Raw genomic sequence first — 23,475 nt, 5'->3', positions numbered from 1 at the left:
TTTCGAGATCTTTCATCTCAAGTTCTTTCTTAAGATATTCTATTGCCTTTGAAAGCTCTTCAGGAGTTCAAATTATATTTAAGTCGTCAACATATATAGTTATAATAACAAATCCTGACTATGATTTTTTTTATAAAAACACATGGACATATTAGATTGTTTTGATATCCTTCTTTCAACAAATATCCACTTAGGTGATGGGTACAATCATCCTGATTGTTTCAATCCATATAGCAATCTCTATAACTTTATTAAATACAATTCATGGGAATTTGATTTATATGTTCAGGTACCTTAAATCCTTATGGGATTCTCATATAAATATCATTATCAAGAGATCCATATAAATATGCTATGACTACATCCATAAGATGCATATCCAGACTTTCATACACAGTCAGACCAATTAAATAGCTTGGTACAATTGCATCTACCACTGGAGAATATGTCTCCTCATAATCAATACCAGATCATTATGAAAAACTTTGTGCAACTAGTCTTGCTTTGTAACTTGTGACCTCCTTATTTTAATTTCTTTTTTTCACAAATACTCATTTGTATCCCATAGGTTTGACACCTTCTGATGTTCAGATTACTAGTCCAAAAATCTGTCATTTTGAAATGAGTTTAATTTTGCCTCGATTACTTCTTTCCACTGAAGCCAATCTTTTCTATGTCGACATTCTTCAACAGATTTAGGTTCAGAATCCTCATTTTCAGATATAATATTAAGAGCAACATTATAAGCAAAAATGTTGCCAATAACTACATGAGTTCGGTTTCATCTTTTTCCTGTCATGACATAGTTTATTGAAATCTCATTATTATCTTTAGGTATTTCACCTTCCTCACTAATCATGTCAAGAATTTCTTTATGGGTATTTACATCCTTAACCAAGTCTTTTTTACTATTGATTATTTTTCTTTTCTGAGGATTGTTATCATTGGCACTCACTAGTCTACTACGCATCTGACATGTTCTAGACTCATTAGTGACAACTTGTTGTGTTGAGATATCAATTTCTAGTGGAACATTTGGAGCTGGTATATGTGATTTATTTACTTTCTTTGCATTTATAAATGCATCTGATAACTGATTTGCTATATTTTGCAAATGAATTATCTTCTGAACTTTAAGTTCACATTGATCTGTACGGGGATCTAAATGAGACAATAACGATGCATTCTATGTAATTTATTTTTTCAACTTCTTAATTAATCCCCCTAATATTGAAAAATTTGTATCATTAAAATGATAATCAGCAAATCGTGCAGTAAATACATCATCCGCCAGGGGTTCAAGATATTTGATAATTGATAGAAAATCATATCCAAGATATATTCCTAACCTCCTTTGAGGATCAATCTTAGTACGTTGTGGTGGATCAATTGAAACATATATTGCACATCCAAAAATTTTCAGATAACAAATATTTGGCTCACGACCATAAGCTAATTGTAACTGCGAGTACTTATGATAAGCTACTGGCCTAATGCATACAAGTGACACTGCATGCAAAATAACATGTTCCCATACAGATGTAGGAAGCTTAGCTCTCATAAGTAATTGTCTTGTAATTATTTACAAAAGTTTTATAATTGATTCTGCTAAACCTTTTTGTGTATGAACATGAGTTACAAGATGTTCAACATTTATCCCAATTGACATACAATAATTATAAAAAACTTGGGATGTAAATTCACCAGCATTATCAAGACGAATGATTTTAATTGTATAATCAAGAAGTTGTGCTCTTAATTTAATTATTTGAGCAAGTAATCTTGCAAATGCAAGGTTTCGACTTGATAATAAGCACACATGTGACCATACGTTGGATGTGTCTATTAATACCATAGAGTATTTAAATAGTCCACTTAGTGGGTTAATAGGTTCACATATATCGCCATGAATTCGTTCTAAAAATGCATGTGATTCAATCCCACTTTAGCTAGTGACGGTCTAATTATCAATTTTCCTTGAGAGCATGCATCACATGATAATTTATTAAATTGAAGAATCTTCTGGCTCTTCAATGGATGTCAATTTGAATTCTCAATAATTTTCCTCAACATTATAGATCCTAGATGACCGAATCAGTCATGCCAAATTGTAAATATTTCTTCATTCATAAACTTTAGGTTCATTGTTGCATATGTTTCAATTACTCGTATATTAGTATAATATAATCCAGAAGATAAAGTAGACAACTCTTCCAGTATACATTTTTCATTTGAGACAGTAAATATGATATATAGATATTCCACATTATTCTTACTATCAGTCTCAATATGATATCATTGAATGTATATCTTTAAAACTAAGTAAATTTCTCTTTGATTGACTAGGGAATAATGCATTATCAATTGTAAATTTTGTTACTCTAGGAAAAATAATATTTTCTTTTCCAAAGTCTTCAATCAGTTTGCAGAACCTGATATCATATTGACTTTTGCTTCCAACATTGTCAGTTTGGAATAATATTTTCTATTTGTAAGTATTGTGACATAGATCTTCTTTACTTATTTTTTAGTCACCCAACATATGAAAATGATCAAGGTTTCTTCATTACACCCAACATATGAAAATGATCAAGGTTTCTTCATTAAAAGAAAATAATTAAAATAAGAAAAACAACACTTAAAATAAAAAAAATTACTAAAAAACATTAAGATAGATAAAAAAAAAATAACATTAAGTCTAAATATTGTCAAAATCAAAAGAAACACTTTAAGTTCCATCAACAGTGTTAATCTTCTGTTCGAAAAATTCAAAGAAATCCACCATATCCAAATTTGTCATATGGGATGGGTCAAATATGTTATTATTCTGGTATGCGCTTCCACATTTTCTCTTTTTCCTTCAGAGACACTTGATAGAGATCAACTAAGTGCTTTGATGTACGACAACTACGTGATCAATGCATAGTCATTCCGCATCCATTTATTTTCAACACTTTTTGAACTCTTATCATGTGAGGCTTTTCCTTTGTGATCATTATTTTGTGTGATTCTTTTAAAATTTGAATGATTAGAACGACCACCACAAAAATAATTATTTTTTCCTCTGCCACGGTCATGACCTCGACAATGACCGCAACCTCGACCACGATTATTAACAATCACAACATTCACTTCAGGGAATGGTGTTGTTCTAGTTGGTCAAACTTCGTGGTTCTTCATCAATAACTCTTTATTTTGTTCGGCCACAAGAAGATATGAAATTAGTTCAGAATATTGTTTAAAACCTTTCTCTTGATATTGTTGCTGCAGGAGAATATTCGAGCGAAAATGTCTTCTCTAACATATCAACATCAGTAATTTTCTCTCCACATAATAACAATTTCGAACTGATTTAAATAATGTGGAGTTGTAGTCACTTACTGATTTGAAATCCTGTAGCCTCAAATGCATCCACTCATAACGAACTTTAGGAAGAATAACTATTTTTTTATGATCGTACATCTCTTTCAAATTTTTCCACAAGATATGGGGATCTTTAATTGTAAGATACTCCATTTTTAATCCCTCTGGAGATGATGACAGAGGAAAATCATAGCTTTTGTTTTATCCTGACTGAATGTCGTATTTCCTTCTTTAATTGTTTCTCCCAAGTTCATAGCATGCAGGTGAATTTCGGCATCAAGTACCTATGACAAATAATTATTGTCATTAATATCAAGGGCGACAAATTCAAATTTTGTGAGTTTTGTCAGGTAACACTATCATAAAATATTGTATTTATGTTAGAAATTTAATAGATATTAAATATGCAAAATAACATTTAATTTATTAATTATAATAAAGAGGAAAACACAGACATATCTTTAGGACCTACCTTTAGTTGGAAAAACGACAGGAGCTCATGCTAATAACGTGTAGTGAAATTGAAGAGCACAATGGAGCACAATGAATATGGAGAAAATATATAATAATAAAATAAAATAACCAAAATTATAAAATAACTAAAATATGAAAATTTAGTGGAATTTTGAAATAGGTATGATTTTAAGATCCACCAAGTGTCGCTATTTATAGGTAAAGTGACGAGTAAGATGTAGTCTTACATGGACACCAAACATGAATGATTACAAGCATATGAACAACATGAATATTGACACATGGTTTTTACGACACTAAGCAATAGACATCTATTTATTTTTATATTTATAATAATAGTTTAATTTTTATACAACATGAAAACATTTTTTAATATGGCAATATTTCAACAAATTTATTAATCATAATTTTTCTGTAATTTTTATTTAAAAAAAAACAGATGTACGGTACGTGATATATTTAATTTATTTAAGTGTAGATAATTACTCATAAAGCTCAAATCGTTTTAAAATAAAATTTGTATTAAGTCTTACCGACGTAAATAAAAACTTAAGCTAAATATCTAGCTACGAAAATTATAAAATAACACTGTCTTTAATGGATTAAACTAAAACTAAGGATCCATTTGGATTACTACCGACAAAAATGATAGAAAATACACTTTAGAAGTTATTTTTAGTTGTTATCAAACATTGTAATTTTTTTCAAAATAATTTATTTTTTAAATTAAACACTTGAAAATATATTTCAAATATACCGTAAATATATGATTATAAACAAATTAAACTTAAAAATTTTTATATATCTCATAGCTAGATATTGCCCGCATGATCTCCAAGTGACTATTTGGTGAAAGCTTCGAAGATTAATTGAGTTCAAAGAAACTTTAGTGCAGTTGAAGTAAGCTTAAAGGATAAGTAAACCTCTTCCTATTTCCTATGTACCTTGTTTGACGAAGATAAAATTAAATTAATTAAAGTGGTATATTCCTTATGTTTTGAATTTGTTAATTGTCTTTAAAAAAAAAAATACTTTAATTAAAAGGTTATAGATAGTAAAAGATATAATTGACTATATATATTTACAAGTATCAACACCCTATCTAAATTAAAAGTCACATGCTTACTAAGTTTATTAATCTTATATGATTTTTCTTTTTTTTTTTTTTTTTTTTTTTGGTTTGGTAATGTGTACAATTAGTAAATATATATATCTAAAGTTAAATAATATTCGAAGTAAATTTTCTTAAAAGAATATGAAAGTATATATTAAAATAAATAGAAATAATGGACTTGTGCTTAATGGATGGAAAATAAACTCATGTAGTTTAATAATACATCTTAAACTTTCAGATGGCAAATATATATACACACTGTCTAAAAAGGTCATAGGGGAGAAAGTTTTGATTTTTTTTTTTCCTCTGAATGGATGATTATAGAATTATCTTAAGTAAATATACATTTAAATCATTAAAATAAAAAATAGAAAAATTATTTTAAATGACAAAACTGTGAAAAATATATAGATAAACATAAAGAGTAGTCTATCGGAATCTATCACGATTTATCACAGATAGATTGTGATATTTTATTATTACTTGTAAATATTTTTGTTCATTTTAATTTCTATATTTGAAGATAGTCCCAAAAAATAAGAATAAAAATTAAAAAATCTATATACTATCTTTATCTAAACTATATCTAAAATCTAAAATTATAAAGGAGCTTTGATACAATAATAAAATATTAAAATAAAATAAAACTCTAATTTAACATGGCTTAGTCAAGAATAAGAATAAAAATTTTAAAAAAAATTATATATTAAACTCTATCTAATATATATATAAAAGTGGCTATAGGGAGAAACTTTTGATATTTTTTTTTACACCTTTTAATTAATAGTTATAGAGTTATCTTTAGTAAATTTACATTTAAATCATTAAATAAAACATTTTTTTAAGAAAAACTCTAGTTTGGAAAAAAAAAATAAGAATAAAAAAGTAAAAAAATAAAAATAAAAAGTCTATATACTGTCTATACCTAAATTCTATCTAAAATTTAAAATCTAAAAGGAGGTTATGAAAAAATTTAAAAAATATATATAATTTAACGTGGTTTAGTAAAAAATAAGAATAAATAAAAAATCTATATACTATCTATATATAAATTCTATCTAAAATTTAAAAGGGCTATAAAAAAAGAAAAGAATAAAACTTTTTTTAAAAAAAAAAAAAAAACTATCATTTTCTCAAATATACCTAGCTAAATTAAACATCTCATTTTAATACGATAACTTTTCTCCATTTTTTTTTTGTTCTTCTTGGTTTTTTTTAATTAAATTTTATTAAAAGCAACATCATTCCCACATATTGAACTTTTTTTTTTTTTTTTGTATAAACTTTGGTTGTAGCATTAGGTCTAGAAGGAGATATCAAATTGATCTCTTTTTTACTTTATTTAACATATGTCCTCATTTTTATTGATTATTCTTGCTTTTGAGGTTAAAGAATTTTGTCAAGGTTCAATTAATTTAGAGGTCGGCAAACTTCACTACTTTATTTGATGCTTTTAAAAACTAATTTGTGTTTTTATAATTTAAGAAAAAAAAAACTTTAAAATCTACGGATCATTGCAAATCTTAAAAAAAAAAAAAGAAAAAAAAAATTATAAGATGGTCTATGTTTGCATAAAAGAATAATAATATTTTAGTTCAAATTAAAATTATAATCATATCATCAAATAAGTTTTTTAATATGATTTTTTTTTTATCTTAGTTTAAATCCAAGTTTTAAATTAAGAGATAATCGATCATCACAACCAAAATTAAAAAAGGAAAAAACATTAACTTAGAGAAAATTAACTCTAAATTTTAAAAATAGATAAGGATTATCATGATTTTTTTGGGGGGAAAAGTTCACGCTTTTTTTTTTTAATATTTTTTTGATTAGATAAAAATTTGAAATTAAGATATATCAAAATAAAAATAAATATATTTTTAACTTAAGAAAATGAGATTTAAATTAGAGGTTATTAGTATTTTTAGTACAAATAGGTTATTAGCTTTTTTTAAAATAAAATAGGTTATTAGTTATATTCATAGAACTAAATTAAAAAAATAATCATCTCCATTTCACTCATAATTCAATTTCTTTCATAATTTTAAAGCTATCGATGATTTTATCTAATTGGTTAACAAATTCAATATATTCCAATACAAAAAAATATATATATCAGTAGATCTCTTCGATGTAGTAGCAATTATATATTATCCTTAAGAATATTCAAAGATTTATTTTATTTAACACATAATAATATTTAAATATTTTTCTTCCAATTCTATGCATTTTATGGTAAAGAATAAATCATTTGTAACTATCGGCTTTAGTTTATCTTTTGTCTTAAAAACTTGATTATTATCCTATTCAAAAGATTTGCCCTAAAATTTTATTAAAGATTAAATCATTTGTACACTTGGATTTATCTTTGATTTTGAAATCTTGATTTTTTTATAATTATTTTTAAATTTATTTTTTTATTTTCCATTTAAATTAATGTTGTATTATTAAATTTTTATAATTAAATTTTCTTACTTTACATAAACATATAACACAGATAATATCAAACTAGTATATATATAAAGAATAACACACTACCACGTCTTATTAATATTATTGGTCATATTTTAGAAGTATATGAACTAAAAAGAATTTTTTATTTTATTTCATTTTATTTGAAATGGAGCTAAAAGGATTCAAGCTAAAAACATGGAAGCTAAAATAGAATTGAAAATACTATTTCCCAATATAGTTTGCTTATTTACTAAGGTCACATTTACGACACTAATAACGTAATTCATATATTATAACTTAAGAAGTAAGTTTCATTTGATTAAGTTTGTTGATGTTTATCTATATCTTGTAATTGTAATAAAATGTGGGTCCTACCATGAAATCTGTAATAAGATATTGTAATTCAATTGAGGACTAAAATGCGATCAATCAGATTACATTTAAAAATTACATGAGACTCGTCGTATTATAAAATATTTTTGAATGGTTTTTAGATTTGTCTCAAGTATCGTGTTTTGAGTTATCGCTAAATTTTATCAGTAAGACCATGTAATCGATGTATTTGGTCGACAACAATATCCATAAAAAAAATATGAAACAAATCCAAAATTTTGGGATATGATCGATATCGGTAAGATTAGTTAATTTTGGAATAGTGTTGTTTTTTTTTTTCCCTTCTTTTGTTAAGCTAAGAATAGAAATCTTAGCTTATCGATATTATTTGCCCAATAACAATATCGATAAATAAAATAAAAAAATCCAAAATTTTAGCATGCTATTTGTCAATATCTATAAAAAAAAACCAAAAGAATTCTAGAATTTTAGGATGTTATTTGCTAATAATATATCGATAAAAAATCCGAAAAAAAATTCAAAATTTTGAAATGTTATTTGTTCAATAACGTAAAAAAATTCGAAAAAAATCCAAAATTTTAGGATGCTATTTGCTTCGATAAAAATATTTTCAAAAAATTGAATTTTATTTGATACATTAAAAAAATAAAAAAAAATCCAAAGTTATGGGAGGTTGTTTGTTCGATATTGGTATTGATAAAAAAAAAAATTAAAAAATCATTACGTTTACACCGATAGTAACCGCTAAATAAACAACATCAAAGAAATTAAATTATGTTTACAAAATCGTTATAACGTATTAAAAAGAAATTTAATTAACTTTATTATTGATATCCATTACAATTGATTCATTAATAAAAATTTATTGTATTTGTACCATTTTTTATTTCAATGATGTAAACGTGGTCTAAATTCAATATAAAATATATTGATACGTATTTCAAATAAACAAACTAAGCAAAACTCTCTACTTATAGGCTAATTAGGTGCCAAGATAATATATATATCCATAAGTGGATATGACGGATATTTTAACAAGTAAAAAGTTTATAAAAGAATTGTTTTAAAATAATAATTAAATTATTTACTCCCAACCTGAGTTATAAATGTTCTATTATTAGTATTTTTATTTTTATTGGATTGAATAAATGTTTTTTTTTTTATAAACATTTATAAAAGATATAATAGATATTAATGAATCTTTAATATCGACAGATCCTTCAACTTAGAAATATATTTCGCCAAATATTTTAATCCTTACTTAAGAGTAGAGAAGTACACAAATTTTGTTCATTAAAAAAAATCAACGTTTCTACGATGTGGAATATTATATAATTTGATCGCTACTCTATTTTTCTTCTTTCATGAACAAAGTTCCATCTAGATCTAGATGGACCATTGGATCTAGAAGCCACAAAAATGCTACTACCCCATTTGAAATCATAATAGAAAAGATATGTAACATTAATTAATTTGTACATCACAAAAAGTTCTAATGTCAAACCAATTTTGGTTTAACAAGTGGTTCTTTCTTCAATTTGAACCGGTAACCCACCTCTCCAGCTAGCCGTTAGACCGGGAGCAAACCGAGCAACCCGTTCGGTTCCCGCCAACCGAATCTTAAACTTCCGAATCAATACCACCGCTACACATTTCACGTCCATCACTGCTAGCTCCTTCCCTAAACAAACCCTTAAACCGGCTTGAAAAACCGGGAACTTAAACGGGTTTTCGGGTGCAAAGTAGCCATTCTTTAGCCACCTTTCCGGTTTGAACTCGAGACAATCGGGTCCCCAAATCCGGTCCATTCGACCCATGGCATAAGGGTGGTAAGTTACCCTTGTGCCCTTCTGGACGAATGTACCGTCGGGCAAGATGTCGTCTTCCTCGGCGAACTTCGAGTCGAACTGAACCGGTGGAAAGAGACGCATGTTCTCATAGACCACTGCGTGGAGGTAGTGCATTTCTTTAAGATTGTCAAAACTGGGGATTATATCCCGGTCCGATCCTATGATCCGGTCTGACTCGGAGATAATTTCATTTTCCACTTCCGGGTTTTGGGAAAGTAGCCAGAACAAGCTAGTCAACGCCGATGCCACCGTGTCCCGACCGGCGAGAAGGAAGCTGACGACAATGTCTCTAAGATATCTGTGTGGGAAAAAAATGTTTATTAATAAGAAATGATCCAAAATTATAGATTATTGGTTTATTTAATGGAGAATTATTGACTTGTACAAAATGCGGCTTATTTACATGTGGGATAGTTTTGACCACTTATAGCTTTTTAAAAGCACGTTAGTCTTGCTTTTAAAATAAAGTTAGTCTTTTTGTTATATAGTATGAAAGTACAAAATAGTAACTCTTAAAAAAAAAAAAAAAATAGGAGTACAAAATAAGTAAAAGTTAGAGAAGTATTTGGTGCATTAGACATTAGCTAATTCATCTCATTCTTTTATGTTTTCCAACCATTATGACAAATTCTTCTTCTTCTTTTTTTTTTAAGTAGTATATTTTTCTAATGGTTAGAGTCCCCAACAAATTCAAAAAAAAAAAAAAAAAAAAAAAAACTTAAGGGTTGTGAGGATAGTGTCTATCTTCTTCCATTCCAAATAATTGTAAGATGAATTTTTACCATGTGACAAATTTTCTTTTTAAAATCAAAATTGAATTGCTTTCTTTTTATTATTATTATGTACCAATGGAAGAATGCATAAATTAGATACAATCGAGACTTTACTTAATGATTGCTCACAAATTAGGTAGATGTAGTCAAATATGCACCAAAATATATTACTCTAAAATTTATGAAATAGAGTGCTTTTTACTTTGCCACTGATTTACGTGGGTAGTTGTTGAAGTTTATTAATAGGGTTTTTTTTCCCTTTAATTAATTAAAAAAAATTAAAATATTGGAAATTGGAATTAAAACTTTGAAAATTAAGTACTAAATATCAAGCAAAAACGTTAAAAAATTGAACAAATGGAGGCAAATTAAAGTTGTAAGTAAACTTTTTTCTTCTAAAACAGTTTTTTTGGAAAAAAAAAAAAAAAAGTAACCAACCCAACTAAACACGAGCATTATGTTTGTATGATCCAACCAAATCGGAGAAAAGAAATGAAAAAGGAAAAATTGATTTAAGAATAGAAACATACCGATCATCATTAGTAGAAGCCATGAATCTAGAGAGAAGATCATTCCGATGAGAAAACCCCATCTCCCTCCTTTGCCTTATAACTTCCATCGCTAACCCATCCACCATCTTAATCGCTTCCCTAAGCTTCCTCTCCGATCCAATTATCAAAACCCTCTTAATCTTCCACATAATCGGTGACGCCGCCATCGCTCGTTCCGCCGACAATCTCGACGCCAAATCAAACGCTACCGCAAACTCCGATATCGGCAAACACAACCTCAAACACCCCGGATCCAACCCAAAAGAAAATCTACAAATATTATCAAACGAAAACCTCCTAAACACATCCTGCAAATCCACTTCCCCAACATCCTTCATTACAGGAACCAACCTTGTCTGAATCTGTGTGGTTAAAATCTCGAAAGCGTGGGACCGGAGCGACAAACTCCCGAGTTCTAAGCTAGCCATCTTACGTTGGAAGCGCCATGAATGACCATCGACATTGAAAATACCGTGGCCCAGAAGGTCACCGAGTATGGAAGAGAATGGTTTTCCTTTGGGGTAGTTATGGAAGTTGGATTTGAGGATGTGTTGGACGTTGTCGGGGTTGGCGGTTAGGATGTTGGAGAGGACGTGGAGGTGGATGGTGGCGGTCGGGGAAAGGGAAAGAAGATGAGTGTACCAATCGGATAAATTAGGGAAGGAGAGCGACCAGGAGGAAGAAAGATAGGTGCGGCAAAGACAGCAATTGCAGCATGGGTTAAGGCGGAGGATGTAAAGAGAGAAGGAGAAAATTGAGAAGCCTGCTGTGAAAGAGAAGAATAGAAGGGAGATTATGGTGGGGAGAGAAGAGAGTAATTGGGTGAACTCACCTGGGAAAACCGACATTGTTAATGGAGCCATTGGGTGGTGGATATGGGGGAATCACGCTGACACAGCGGCTTTTATATTGTTTTCAACAAACCCAAGTGTCATGGAAACGTGTGTTTTCCGTTTTCCTTTTTTTTTTTTTTTTTTTTTTTTTTGTCCTTATAGGAGAAAAATATTTAATTTTTTTCCTCATCTAATTGATTGATGTGAATGAAAAATACCGTATACGTCGTCGAATCATATGTTATTTTCATTACATTTTTGTTTCTGTGGGTTTTTTTTTTTTTTTTCCTCTTCTCTCTCTTCTTGAGTTTAATAACATGTGATGGAGATGGGATTCCAACATGTAAAGTTACGGTTTTTAGTCACATTTAAAAACTTTCTACATAAATGATGTTACATGATAGAAGTGTTAAAAAAAAATTCGATGATCCAAAAAAATCGATCAACCAAATTCAATCCGTGCGATTTAGATTAGGTTATCCACTCATTTGGGTTGGGTTGAGTTCAAATAAATGAAAATTTTATGGGTTGATTATCTCATAAGTTCACTTAATATAACCCAAACCAATCCAAATCAAACCAAACCAAATTTATTATTAACTTTAAAATATATATATTTTTTATTACGTTATTTAATTCCAATATTTTTTGAATAATTTATTCTTCAACAATTATTAAAGGTAGTTTCTTTGCACTTTAGAAAGAAAATTTTCACTATCTAAATTGAAATTTAGTTGTTAATCTTAATTCAATATATGAAAATAATTAAATTAACTTCTTACATATTTACGTTTTGATTATTTTTACAACAAAATTTTAAATAAATGACCTGATTAACCCGAACCAACCTAACCCAAATATTTCATGGTTGCATTGAGTTAGGTTCATTTTTTAATAAGGATTATTTTGGTTGAAAAAATTTACAATCCGAAGGTTGAGTCTAAAAAGTCTTTCAACCCAACCCAACCCAACCCAACCCATGAACACCCCTATTATTATAAGGAGAGAATTTTTACATATCTTTATATTTTTTAATAATTTCGATTTTTTTTTCCTTTTATCTCAACTATTTAGCTCGAGGTTATTACATGTAAAATGGTGTATTTTTTTTAATGTAAGAATGTGATCTAGACCATAATATGAGACATCACATAGCAGACACATGTCTGAATCAAGAATCACGTCATTTTTTTTATAATCAAGTATTCGAGTTGAAAAGGTTTTTTTATATATATTTATATATATATATATATATATATTTTTTTTTTTGTGTATGGGTCTAGTAAACTATAGATATGAAAAATCACAATCAAATGTTAGAGATATATTTGAACATAAAATTAAGTCGTTTGCCACGATAGAACCTATAACTATTCGATCAAAGTAGTATATCTTTATGTATGAATGTGATTTAGACCATACATATGAAACATCAATATCTAATAATTGAGATATGTTAACATATTTTGACTTTTAACTTAGATATAGACCATATGTTTGAATGGACAATCACATCTTCTGACTTTTAAAATTATCACAAATTCCTATTTTATCTTCTTTTTTCAAATATAGTTATACTTATTCGAGTTAAACACTATAAAAAATTATTTTATATAATAATTATAAACGTTTGAAACCTTTTTTTTTTCTATGTACTGAAATAAATTATAAATTTTACCTACATCGCACATGTTATAGACTAGTTTTGTAAAAAAGTATAATTTATTGAAATTGTTATACATAGAAATGGAATATATATCAAATCAATAATTTTTTTAACGAAAACACTATTTTAGTTGTGGTTAAATTACAATTTAACCTCAACATTATAAGGTGTATATGAATTTAATTGTTGGACTTTCAAAAGTGTCTAATAGGTTTGAACTTTTAATTTTGTCCGTAAAAAGTCTCTAAGAAATTCGAACAATTTAAAAATTAATCATTTTGTTAAATATAAATTTTTGAATATTATATTTATGGTATTCAATTTTATGTCTAGTAAATATGTGAATTTATAAACTTCAAAAGCACTTAGAAACTAAAAATTTATAAGTTTAAAAGTTATATAAAGACTTAACAAACATAAATATCAAGGTTAAGAAATTAAAATTTTCAATTAACTAAGGAGATGTTTGGAATGTCCGTAAAAAAAGTGTTTATCAAAAGGAAAATTATTTGAAATGGTAAAACTATTGAAAATATTTACAAAATATAGTAAAATTTTGGAACTATGAATGATAGGCGTTGATAGACACTGATAGACTTCTATCAGTGTCTAATAATGTCACTGATAGACATTGATAGTCAGCAATTATCATTGATAGTTCTAAAACTTTGCTATGTTTTGTAAATATTTTGATTCATTTTTCTATATTTAAAAACAACCTTTATAAAAAAATGTATTTTCTTATATTTTAAAAACTAATTAGAAGTAAAAACATTGACTATATGTTTAGTCACATTTTTTAAAAAAAGTATTTTATACACAAGTTTGCTGATCAATGTTTAACATGTTTTAGTACAACAATTGTAGGGTGGGAGATTGAACCTTTGATCTTTTGGATCATAGTGCATATTTATACAAATGTAAAATTACTATAAAGGATAACTATTATAACTTTTACTACAGTTAAGATTTAAGGTCAGATTATTAAACTTGTAATGAGAGTTACTACAATTGTAATGGGTTCATACGTTCGTGAATCATAATTATAATGGGCCTCAATTACAAAAGGAATAAAATTCATTTGATGATGTTTACTACAAACTGATGCAATTGTAAATGAAAAAAAATCATTTGTGTTGTTTACATCTATATTAAAATGTAATAAAATATAGATGATTACTAAAATATCTTGTTTATATTTCTAATTTATTCAAAAGTAGTAACTAAATAATATGTTATAAGAATTGAAACACCTTTATCTTTTTTTATTTATTTATTAAAGTGTTTATATTTTAAAAATTAACATTAAATTAAAATAAAATAAAATGCATAGCTTTTAAAAATCAGAGTATTTTGTTTTAGAGAATAAAAACACATGATCTTCATATAAATACATTAAAAGAAATAACAATTTTCAAACAAAATCTACGATTATTAGTATCGATATCCAATATATGACAAACGTAAGAAAGAAGAAAGAAACAAAAAAAACCCGTAATCATAACGTAAGAGACTAGAAAAAGATATTTTGTTGTTATCATTATCGTTATCGCTCAGACGAAACAGTAAAATCAATATCTATAATCTTATTAACGGTTGTTTAGGGCATGACTACTGGTATCAATTTTAATTTTAGAACAATAATTGATGGCATGTGATGACAAAATATAAAAAATCTTTAAAATGTTCACACAAAAAAAATATTAACCCCACATAATTTTTACATGATTGAATTGAGCATCCTTAACTCTACAAATCAGACTACAGATTTCGTGAAATCCAATAGTTTATTATACTTATAAAATATTAATAAACAGCAACAAATGTAATTAGACGTACTTTACTCTCTTTTATTAGGACTAATTGATTACATTGACATTGAAGTAAACGCGTCCCTCTCAAAAGTAAATTTTCAAACTCATATTCTTTAAAAATATATATATATATCAGTCTCATATTTTTAAAAGATATTTTTGAACGATGGTCAAAGGAATTTTTTTTTTCAAAATTAAATTATTAATTTTGATAAATTATTTTTTGTAATTGGTTTTTTGGTAGGCCGCTGTTTTGACAGGCGGATTGATGGGACGTAAGGGAGTAAACGCATAACAATAGCGTGCAGAAATAATATGACAATTGGGGAGTTCAATTTCCACCGATTCATTTGCCCATTTACATCACGTGCTTATTTAATTTTATTTTATTTCATATTTTTTTTTATCGTATTAAACTGATCTGATCTGTCACTTTATTAATTATTGATTATTATATTTTCGTGGAGCTTGATGTGCTTTGGGAATTGAAGGTTATCATAATTCTAACTTTTGCTTTACCAAGTCACCGTGAGTATGGATGAGCATTTTAATTTGACTTTTTGTTTAATAATATTTTCACTATTTATGTCATTGGATATTGACGGTGCCATAGTGATTAGAGAGTAGATTTACTATTACTTGTTTTTTTTTTTAAACGAAAAAAATTGACCCACAATTTTAACAAAGGTTCAAGGTTTTGTTTATTAAATTTTGATGGCGGTTAAAGAGTGATAATGGACATATTTTGTTCTTAAAAAAAAAAAATCAAATAACTTTATTTAGCAACAAAAAATAAAGAGAATAAACGCTTAAATTTATGGATCCTATGAAATCAATAACGTAATAAATAAGACTCACTACAAGAAAACACTCATTTTTCAATGCTTAAAATCACTAGAAAATGGTAAAAAATGTGTTGGGAGATCCATCCCGACGACAAAATAGTCGTTGGAAGTTTGGTCACGATATACTCGTCAGGAGAACATCTCCCAATGCGCCAACACATACTGTTGGAAGTTAGTATATCAATCAACACTTGATATACCACGTTGGTAGTTCAGAGACTGATAACTGTCGGGAGTTCAATTCAGAAACTTATTTTTTGAATTGAACTCTCGACGACTGGATGCCCCAACAGTTGGTAAGCGTTAAGAGTTCGACTCAGACAATGAGTTTTTGAATTGAACTCCCGACGGCTATAAGTCGTCGTGATATTTAAGAACTCCCGACGTAAAATATTTAATATTTAATTTTCTTTTTAATTTTCATCTGAAAACCTAAAATTTAGAACATTATTAAGCAAATCAAAGATATTCACATAAGGAACAAAACAAACAAACAAAGTCAATAGTATTTTTTATTACACAAAAGAGAGAAAACTTGGCAAAATGGTTTACAAAAGAAATATGTCTTAACTAATACATAGAAGAAAGAACTCTCAACATCATCTCTAAACATCATCTCCAAACAGCATCTCCTACAATATTTCCATCAACATCTCCAAACAACATCCTACAAAACAAACAAAAACCATAAGGTAAATCCTACAATCCTACAAAACAAAGATAATTCTACAATCCTACAAAACAAAGAAAATCATACAATCCTATAAAACAAAGAAAATCAACACACTTCCAAGGCTACATGTTCTCAACCTTAAACCTCCACAAACACATAAAGACTACAAGTTGTACTCCAAAAGAAAGATACTAATCTCAACCCACCCCACACAACATTCAAACTTCATAAACCTCCATAAACACACAAAAAAAACTCCACAAACACACAAAAACTCCTAAAAACATATTAGAATCCAATTGTTTGGCTGCCATAACTACATGATAACCAACAATTCATTATCATAAAGCTACTAGTAATACATATCTACTTTACTACCATAACTACAGAATAACAACATATTAGTCAATTAGATAATGAAGTAATCATACCTAATTCGATGACCATTCTCTTTGTGATATTATCATATCTTTAATCATTTTTTTTTTTTCATTTCTTCTATTTGTCTTCAACAACATTACACTTTATACTATTTGCTTCAACATTGTGTATTAAATAAGTTGTATGACTTTAAAAAACTCTAGATAAGTTAACTGGCTCTCCATGATATATTCATCCACAGTATGAGGGAGATATTCCATATGTTACTAGATGTTGCTCTACAACATCTAATTTTTTCCACATTGAATTCATACAATTCTTACATGAATATCTTATTCGTCCGGAATCATTAACATGAAACTTCACCACATCTACAAATTGAGATGCTCCTTCTCTATAATCCACCAATAACTTATTTGTAAGTTTGATCCATTCTTTATTCATCCTTAAAAGCAAACATTTTTTGACAAACGTGTAATCCAAAAATAAATTATAGTTTGTATTACTTAGATAATGAATAATACAAAGATCAAATTGAAACAGTTTAGTAGATGGTGGTTTATGAATAAAGAGAATGAGGAATGAAATTTCATCACATCATATTTTCTTTCAAGGTAAAATATAGCCAAGCGTTACTTTCTTTGAGCAAAGTTATGTCCTATAAAAAAATAATAATAAATAAATAAAAAGTTACATTCCTTAGGTTTTAGCAATTCTTCTTACCTACGTATATATCCATCTACACTGAAAATGTTATTTTCATTAATGGCTAATAAATTTCAATTAATGTTTAATTCAATTGATAAAGACCCTTTAGAATTGGAATAATTCCGCTCTCAATCTCTCACTTGTGTACACAAATAAACTATGTCCATACAATCATATTGATTATGTGAAATTTATGGTACTAAACATACATTATGATAGATATGGAATGTAACACCAAGGATAGAAAATATAATATGCTAATAATTAAAGGAAAAGGAGGGAAACAACTTAATTCCTAACCGCATATTTTAGGACACTTGAGACCCAACCCGAGCAAGGAACAACTCTCAAATATTGAGAATGAGAAGGACTGTAAAATTCGATCTTGGAGTGAGATTACTTAAGTGAAGAAATAAAAAATCAACAACTAAAAGCATGAAAAACAACAACAAAATTATGAAAACAAAAGCAAAATTAATTCATAATTGGACTAGTTTAATCATTTTCCCCAAATTTTAAACAAATTACAGCCTACCCAAGTTTGATTCCTTCAATTTAAAAGTGTCTAGTAAAAGTTCAACTCACCAAGAATAGTTTCCAATGGACAAACGACCAATTGCCTTCAAGATTAAAGAATGAACAAACAATGGACGATGGACAACAAACGATAAATGAACGGATGACAGACGGCAAACGAACGAACAAACGACCAACTGCCTTCCATTTGGGTTTTTCATCTATGCTAGTGTTAGAAGAAGGAAGAAAGCAGACTTGAAATTGAGGGTTCAATTTGGGGGTTTTAAAACGAAACTCCTGATGGGCTATCATAACCGTCAAGACTTCCTACCCAACTCTTGACAAATTCTTTAATTCTTCGGGAATTCGGTCCGTCGAGATTGTCTCTCGACAGGTATGGTGAATCGTTGGGAGTGCTTACGAAACTCTCAATTCATGATTGAAAACATCAAAAGTTTGGAATGTCTCTGCTGAACTCCCGACGCCTTCTTTTGACGCGTTGGGAGTTCTTACCAACTACTGACGAGTCACATACAACATCGGGAGTTATTGAGCACTCCCGATGGCATCCTTACGTAGTAGGGAGAATCTCTTCTTTTTTTTTTTGTGTAGTGACTTTAGATAGAATTTTTTAAATTCATGTCAAGGCTGGTCCTTGAAATCTTAAATAGTTCGACGACAATAGATAACAAGAAAACACTAGTGTGGAAGCTCTTGTCTATCCCATGGCTTGACTAACAACGTCTTCTCAACTGCCTCAAATGCTCTTACCGTTCTTAGAAGAAAACATGAAAGAAAATAGTGAATATTAAGAAAATACTTAATAAGGGACCCCTTTGGCAAGGTCAGACATGCACATTTTTGTCATACAAACACATCACACAGATGGGTAAATATACAAGACTCACATACAAAATAGGATAAAATTGCATGTGTATGCACTTATAAAAGATTTATAATCGTACCACACCAACTTCCAGCACTAATACATGCATGAGCATTGCAAAAAAGTATTATGGAACATACATGTTGCTAACAATAATTATCACATCGACACACCATCGGTAGTTAATCCCATCATCATTCATAATCAATGGGTCCTAAAGCCATTGTTAGAAAAGCTCCTACCTTGGATACAAACATCAATAACTAATCCTAAGAAGTCGAGGGAATGAACTTTTCATCTCGCAGTGAAAGTATTGGATACAATAGTGTATTTAATTAGAAATAAACATAAATTAAAAGTGTTAAATGACGGAAAGAACCTATCGCAGGTTCTTACGATCAAATACATTTATAATACCAGTCAGGAGCTTTAACTAACAAGTAGTATAAGTAATAAGACTAAATCGATCTACAGAAAAGCACGAGATATGTTTCGTTAAGCCAATTTTATAGTTAAAGCGGTATGGGGGGAGGGGAAGGGGTATGGATAGAAATAAAATGCAGAAAATAAAGGATGAAGGGTAAATGTAACTTTAAATTGGAATATCTAGCTTAGGGATAGGTGGTAGCTCAATGCTATTTGATAATTGAATCTTAGAATTAGATATACATTTGATCATCAATCACACATCAATTTGTTGAACTCAACCAACACATTTTCATATCGGACTGGCAACTTGTTGGAAGAGCCGAGCAAACCCTCTAACTATGAATTAAGACTAATGCTCTAATTAAATTAAATACCTTCGTCTGATTGAGTTCGATAGCATTCATATAGCACTCATTTTGCACTAAGGTTAAGGGTTTCATGGTGACGATTAACTAATTAGATGGCTTAATTAATTAACTAATTTTCTCTTTGAATCTTAGTTGAGTATGCATGAAAGATCTATGGATAGGCTATATCTCAAAAATACATTATTCGACCTTGCTACTTGGGAGATTAAAGCGAGACGAAATGCGGGCATAACATTCAAGCCAAGATCTATAGCTAAAGACATGCATCGGTGAGTAGGGGTGTCAATCCAGTCACAAATGCAAGTCAAAATAAACCATACAATATTCTAAATCCAAAAACATCACATGCATTAACAATGAAATTTCAGTTCTCACAAATTTACCTCGGATTTCCTACTTTTAAACTAGAAAACGAACCTTGATGACATGTCAGGATGATGAAGATGGAGTTGGGTGTTGGATGCAGCAAGCAAGAAATGAAAGGATTCACGATCATTAATCACTCTAATTCATTAATTTTAGCATCAAAGTAAGCTTTTTCGTTTCGCCACGATCCGACGTGGATTTCTGATTGAAATGTTAGCAGCCCATATACACCGTCACCTCTTTTGCGACCGGTAAAGATATTTGGGAAACCATAAGTCATCTTGATTCTTAGATGATTCTCCACCTTTCTATCAATTGCAACATGAAGAACATGCCTTAGCTTATGGGTAAAATCAAGAAAGAAGTGTGCTATCCTATTTATTACTGAAGGCTTAGGCTTCTATGGGACCAGCTGAACATGAGGGACTCCTTTCAAACATAGGGGCACCGATCGATTCGAATTCTAAAGGCTCAAAGGAAGTACACAATTCATCTCATTTGAAGCTAAGAACTTTTCATCTTTTGTAGGAAAATATCCTTCTCAAGTCTTGGGAAATTGAAGTGACTCATCCACATAAGCACAAAAATTTTTCCCGCATGTGCCAAGGGTAAGCCATGCGAAAGAAGAAAGATATGCGGCTAAGGAAGGACTTGCGATGCCTTGAGGATTTAGTATGACATAAGTGATATGTTGATAAGAGAGCTATAGGCTGATAAATGGCTAAAGCCGTGCGGTCAAGCAGACATGCGACCAAGTTAAGTGTGTATGTGTTTATGAAGTATAACTTGGAGGACAAGTCGGAAGTACCAGCTCGTTCGGACATGTGGCGAACTAGGGCAGTCGGAGATCTCATGCAATTGAGGTGGACGGACGAGGAGGCATGCAAGGAGGGACTTGTACGTTGGCTAAGGAAAAGGAAGACACTTCAATATTGTTGTGGCAAGGAGTTGCATTGGCAATAGGAAGAGAGGACAACTAGTCATGAAACCAAGCTAATAATAATAATAATGACAACAATAATATAAACATGAAATTTTAAATTTTATCTTAAAAATTTTAATTATTTTAAATGATAAAACTGTTGAAAATATTTTAAAATATAGCAAAACAACACTATTTATTTGTATTAGTGTCTATTACTAATAGACAATAAATTTTACTATATTTATAAATAAATTTATTCATTTTCTTTTATTTAAAAACAATTTGAGAATCTTGTGATATGTCTTTTAAACATTATTTTTTTTCTAAGCTCTATATTTGCAGTGGAGACTGCATGTTATATTTTAAACAATGTTCCCTCAAAGAGTGTTTCTGAAACGCCTTTTGAGTTATGGAGAGGCCGTAAAGGTAGTTTCTGCCACTTCAAGATTTAGGGATATCCAGCTGTTGGGATTGGTGTCTTAATTCTCCCATTGGTCTCGTAGTTTGTAAACTTTTTGTACACATTGTTATTAATAAAATAAGTGTTATTTTATTTGCATTTACTCATATTCAATAAACTAAGATATGTGATCATTTTTTGTAAACTTAAGCATGTATGTGAGATATACAAGTGGATCATGCCTTAAGTAATAACCTAAATAGTCTGTAGTATAAGGATAAATGAGGGATGCCTTATCCTGGTGACACTAGGGATACGACCCACTTTGTAGATGTTTACAAGTGTTGTAAAGTACTACAAATTGTCTGATTCTGACTATTCATGTGGAGACATGCGGGGGTGTCCTATACAACAAAGAGTTTGTATAAGACCGGACCATGAGATGATTAGTCTCTTTATATAGCATCGTTGTTAATTGAGACTTACATTTCACTAAAATGACCAAAAGAGAGTTTCAGAAATACCTTTGAAGAACACCTTCGATCTTCAAATTTAACTCTAATCTCCTCACAACTAGTCATGAACCATCACAAGATCTTCCTACTATTCCCTAGGACCTTAGATTGAGTTGTAGGACTCAAAATAAACCGAATTTAAGGAGGAATTTTAGAGGAGAAGCTAGTTTTTGCAGAAACTTGAACATTTCTACAATCTCTTTTCTCAGCAAAAACTAGTTTGCATGAATCAATCTTCAGCTCAACCTTATGAGTTTTGTGCAAGACTTTCATGCATTCAGATTGCCTAACGATGAGACAACTCCTACTTCATTGAATTAGTGGATTTGGGATGGAAAAGTGAGTTGTTTTTCAAAGTGGAAAAATCCCACATTAGTGGGTTTTTCCAAAACTCAAATTTTCTTTTAAAATTGAAATTTATTTCAAAATTAAAACCAATTTCAATTTTAATTCTTTTAATTAAACTAAGATTTTATTAATTTTACAAAATTAATTCAATAATTAATTTTCTAATAAAATTAATAATTTACTAAACAATTTAATTAATTTAATATCAAACATTAAATTAATTAAACACCAATTCCAGTACCATGAATCCCTATTCATGAAATTCATATTTAAATCATATTTAAATATTATCTAATTCTCCAATTTCGTTTAATTCGATAAGTAAATACGTAATTATATTGCATATAATTACTAATTCCCTTAATTCGAATTTGAATGTTTCAAATTCACTCATCACGCTATTATAAGGTTTATTCTGTTTGTGAGCTATCAGGGGGGCCTAATGGACCTACAAATCATAGATTCCAACGATCTGAGATTAATCGGTTAAACTCTTTAACCTAATTAACTACCATCCGTTAACTACCGGGTCACTCCATTAAAGTCTAGTAGTTGTATTCTCCTCATTGTAGATATATTGTGTCCACTCGATATAACTATAATTAGTAAGTTAATCCTTCACAGTTGTTTGTAATAACGGTTGGGTCAATTATTGTTTTACCCCCGAGATTACCTCTTGTGCCTTAAGTCCTACTGATCTTCTAATGAATAATTAGTTTGAGATCCCATCATCAAATTGAGTCCATCCTGGGCCAATGAGAGGGTGGGACCCCTTATTTAAGACCCAAAGTCAGCATTTAAAGGAATAACCTCTCTACTATTCCTAAAAGCAGGTAAGAGTGAATTTCATCTTGCACCCCATGTCCCCA

The 23,475-nt window shown here is 29.2% G+C and overlaps 1 protein-coding gene across 1 annotated transcript; it reads right to left on the bottom strand.

Annotated features, from left to right (window-relative positions):
* Positions 1–9,052: 9,052 nt before the first annotated feature.
* On the bottom strand, positions 9,053–11,830 carry LOC120082726 (cytochrome P450 94C1). The gene is made up of 2 exons (XM_039038003.1): positions 10,913–11,830; positions 9,053–9,907 (listed from the first exon to the last, which is right to left on the bottom strand). The coding sequence occupies exons 1-2, from the start codon at positions 11,794–11,796 to the stop codon at positions 9,274–9,276; spliced, it is 1,518 nt and encodes a 505-aa protein (XP_038893931.1). The 5' UTR covers positions 11,797–11,830; the 3' UTR covers positions 9,053–9,273.
* Between the last annotated feature and the right edge of the window lie 11,645 nt (positions 11,831–23,475).

This window comes from Benincasa hispida, chromosome 8 (genome assembly GCF_009727055.1).
Source record: "Benincasa hispida cultivar B227 chromosome 8, ASM972705v1, whole genome shotgun sequence".
Lineage (NCBI taxonomy): Eukaryota > Viridiplantae > Streptophyta > Magnoliopsida > Cucurbitales > Cucurbitaceae > Benincasa > Benincasa hispida.
Note: the sequence above shows the minus strand (reverse complement) of the source record. Positions and strands in the feature narration are given on the sequence as shown.

Bases quoted from the DNA above. Each gene is read 5' to 3' on its own strand.
- LOC120082726 (XM_039038003.1), bottom strand. From the start codon at position 11,796: ATGGCTCCATTAACAATGTCGGTTTTCCCAGGTGAGTTCACCCAATTA. The intron at 9,908-10,912 runs GTATGTTTCTAT...TTTCCCACACAG, and splicing joins GCTTCTACTAATGATGATCG to ATATCTTAGAGACATTGTCG.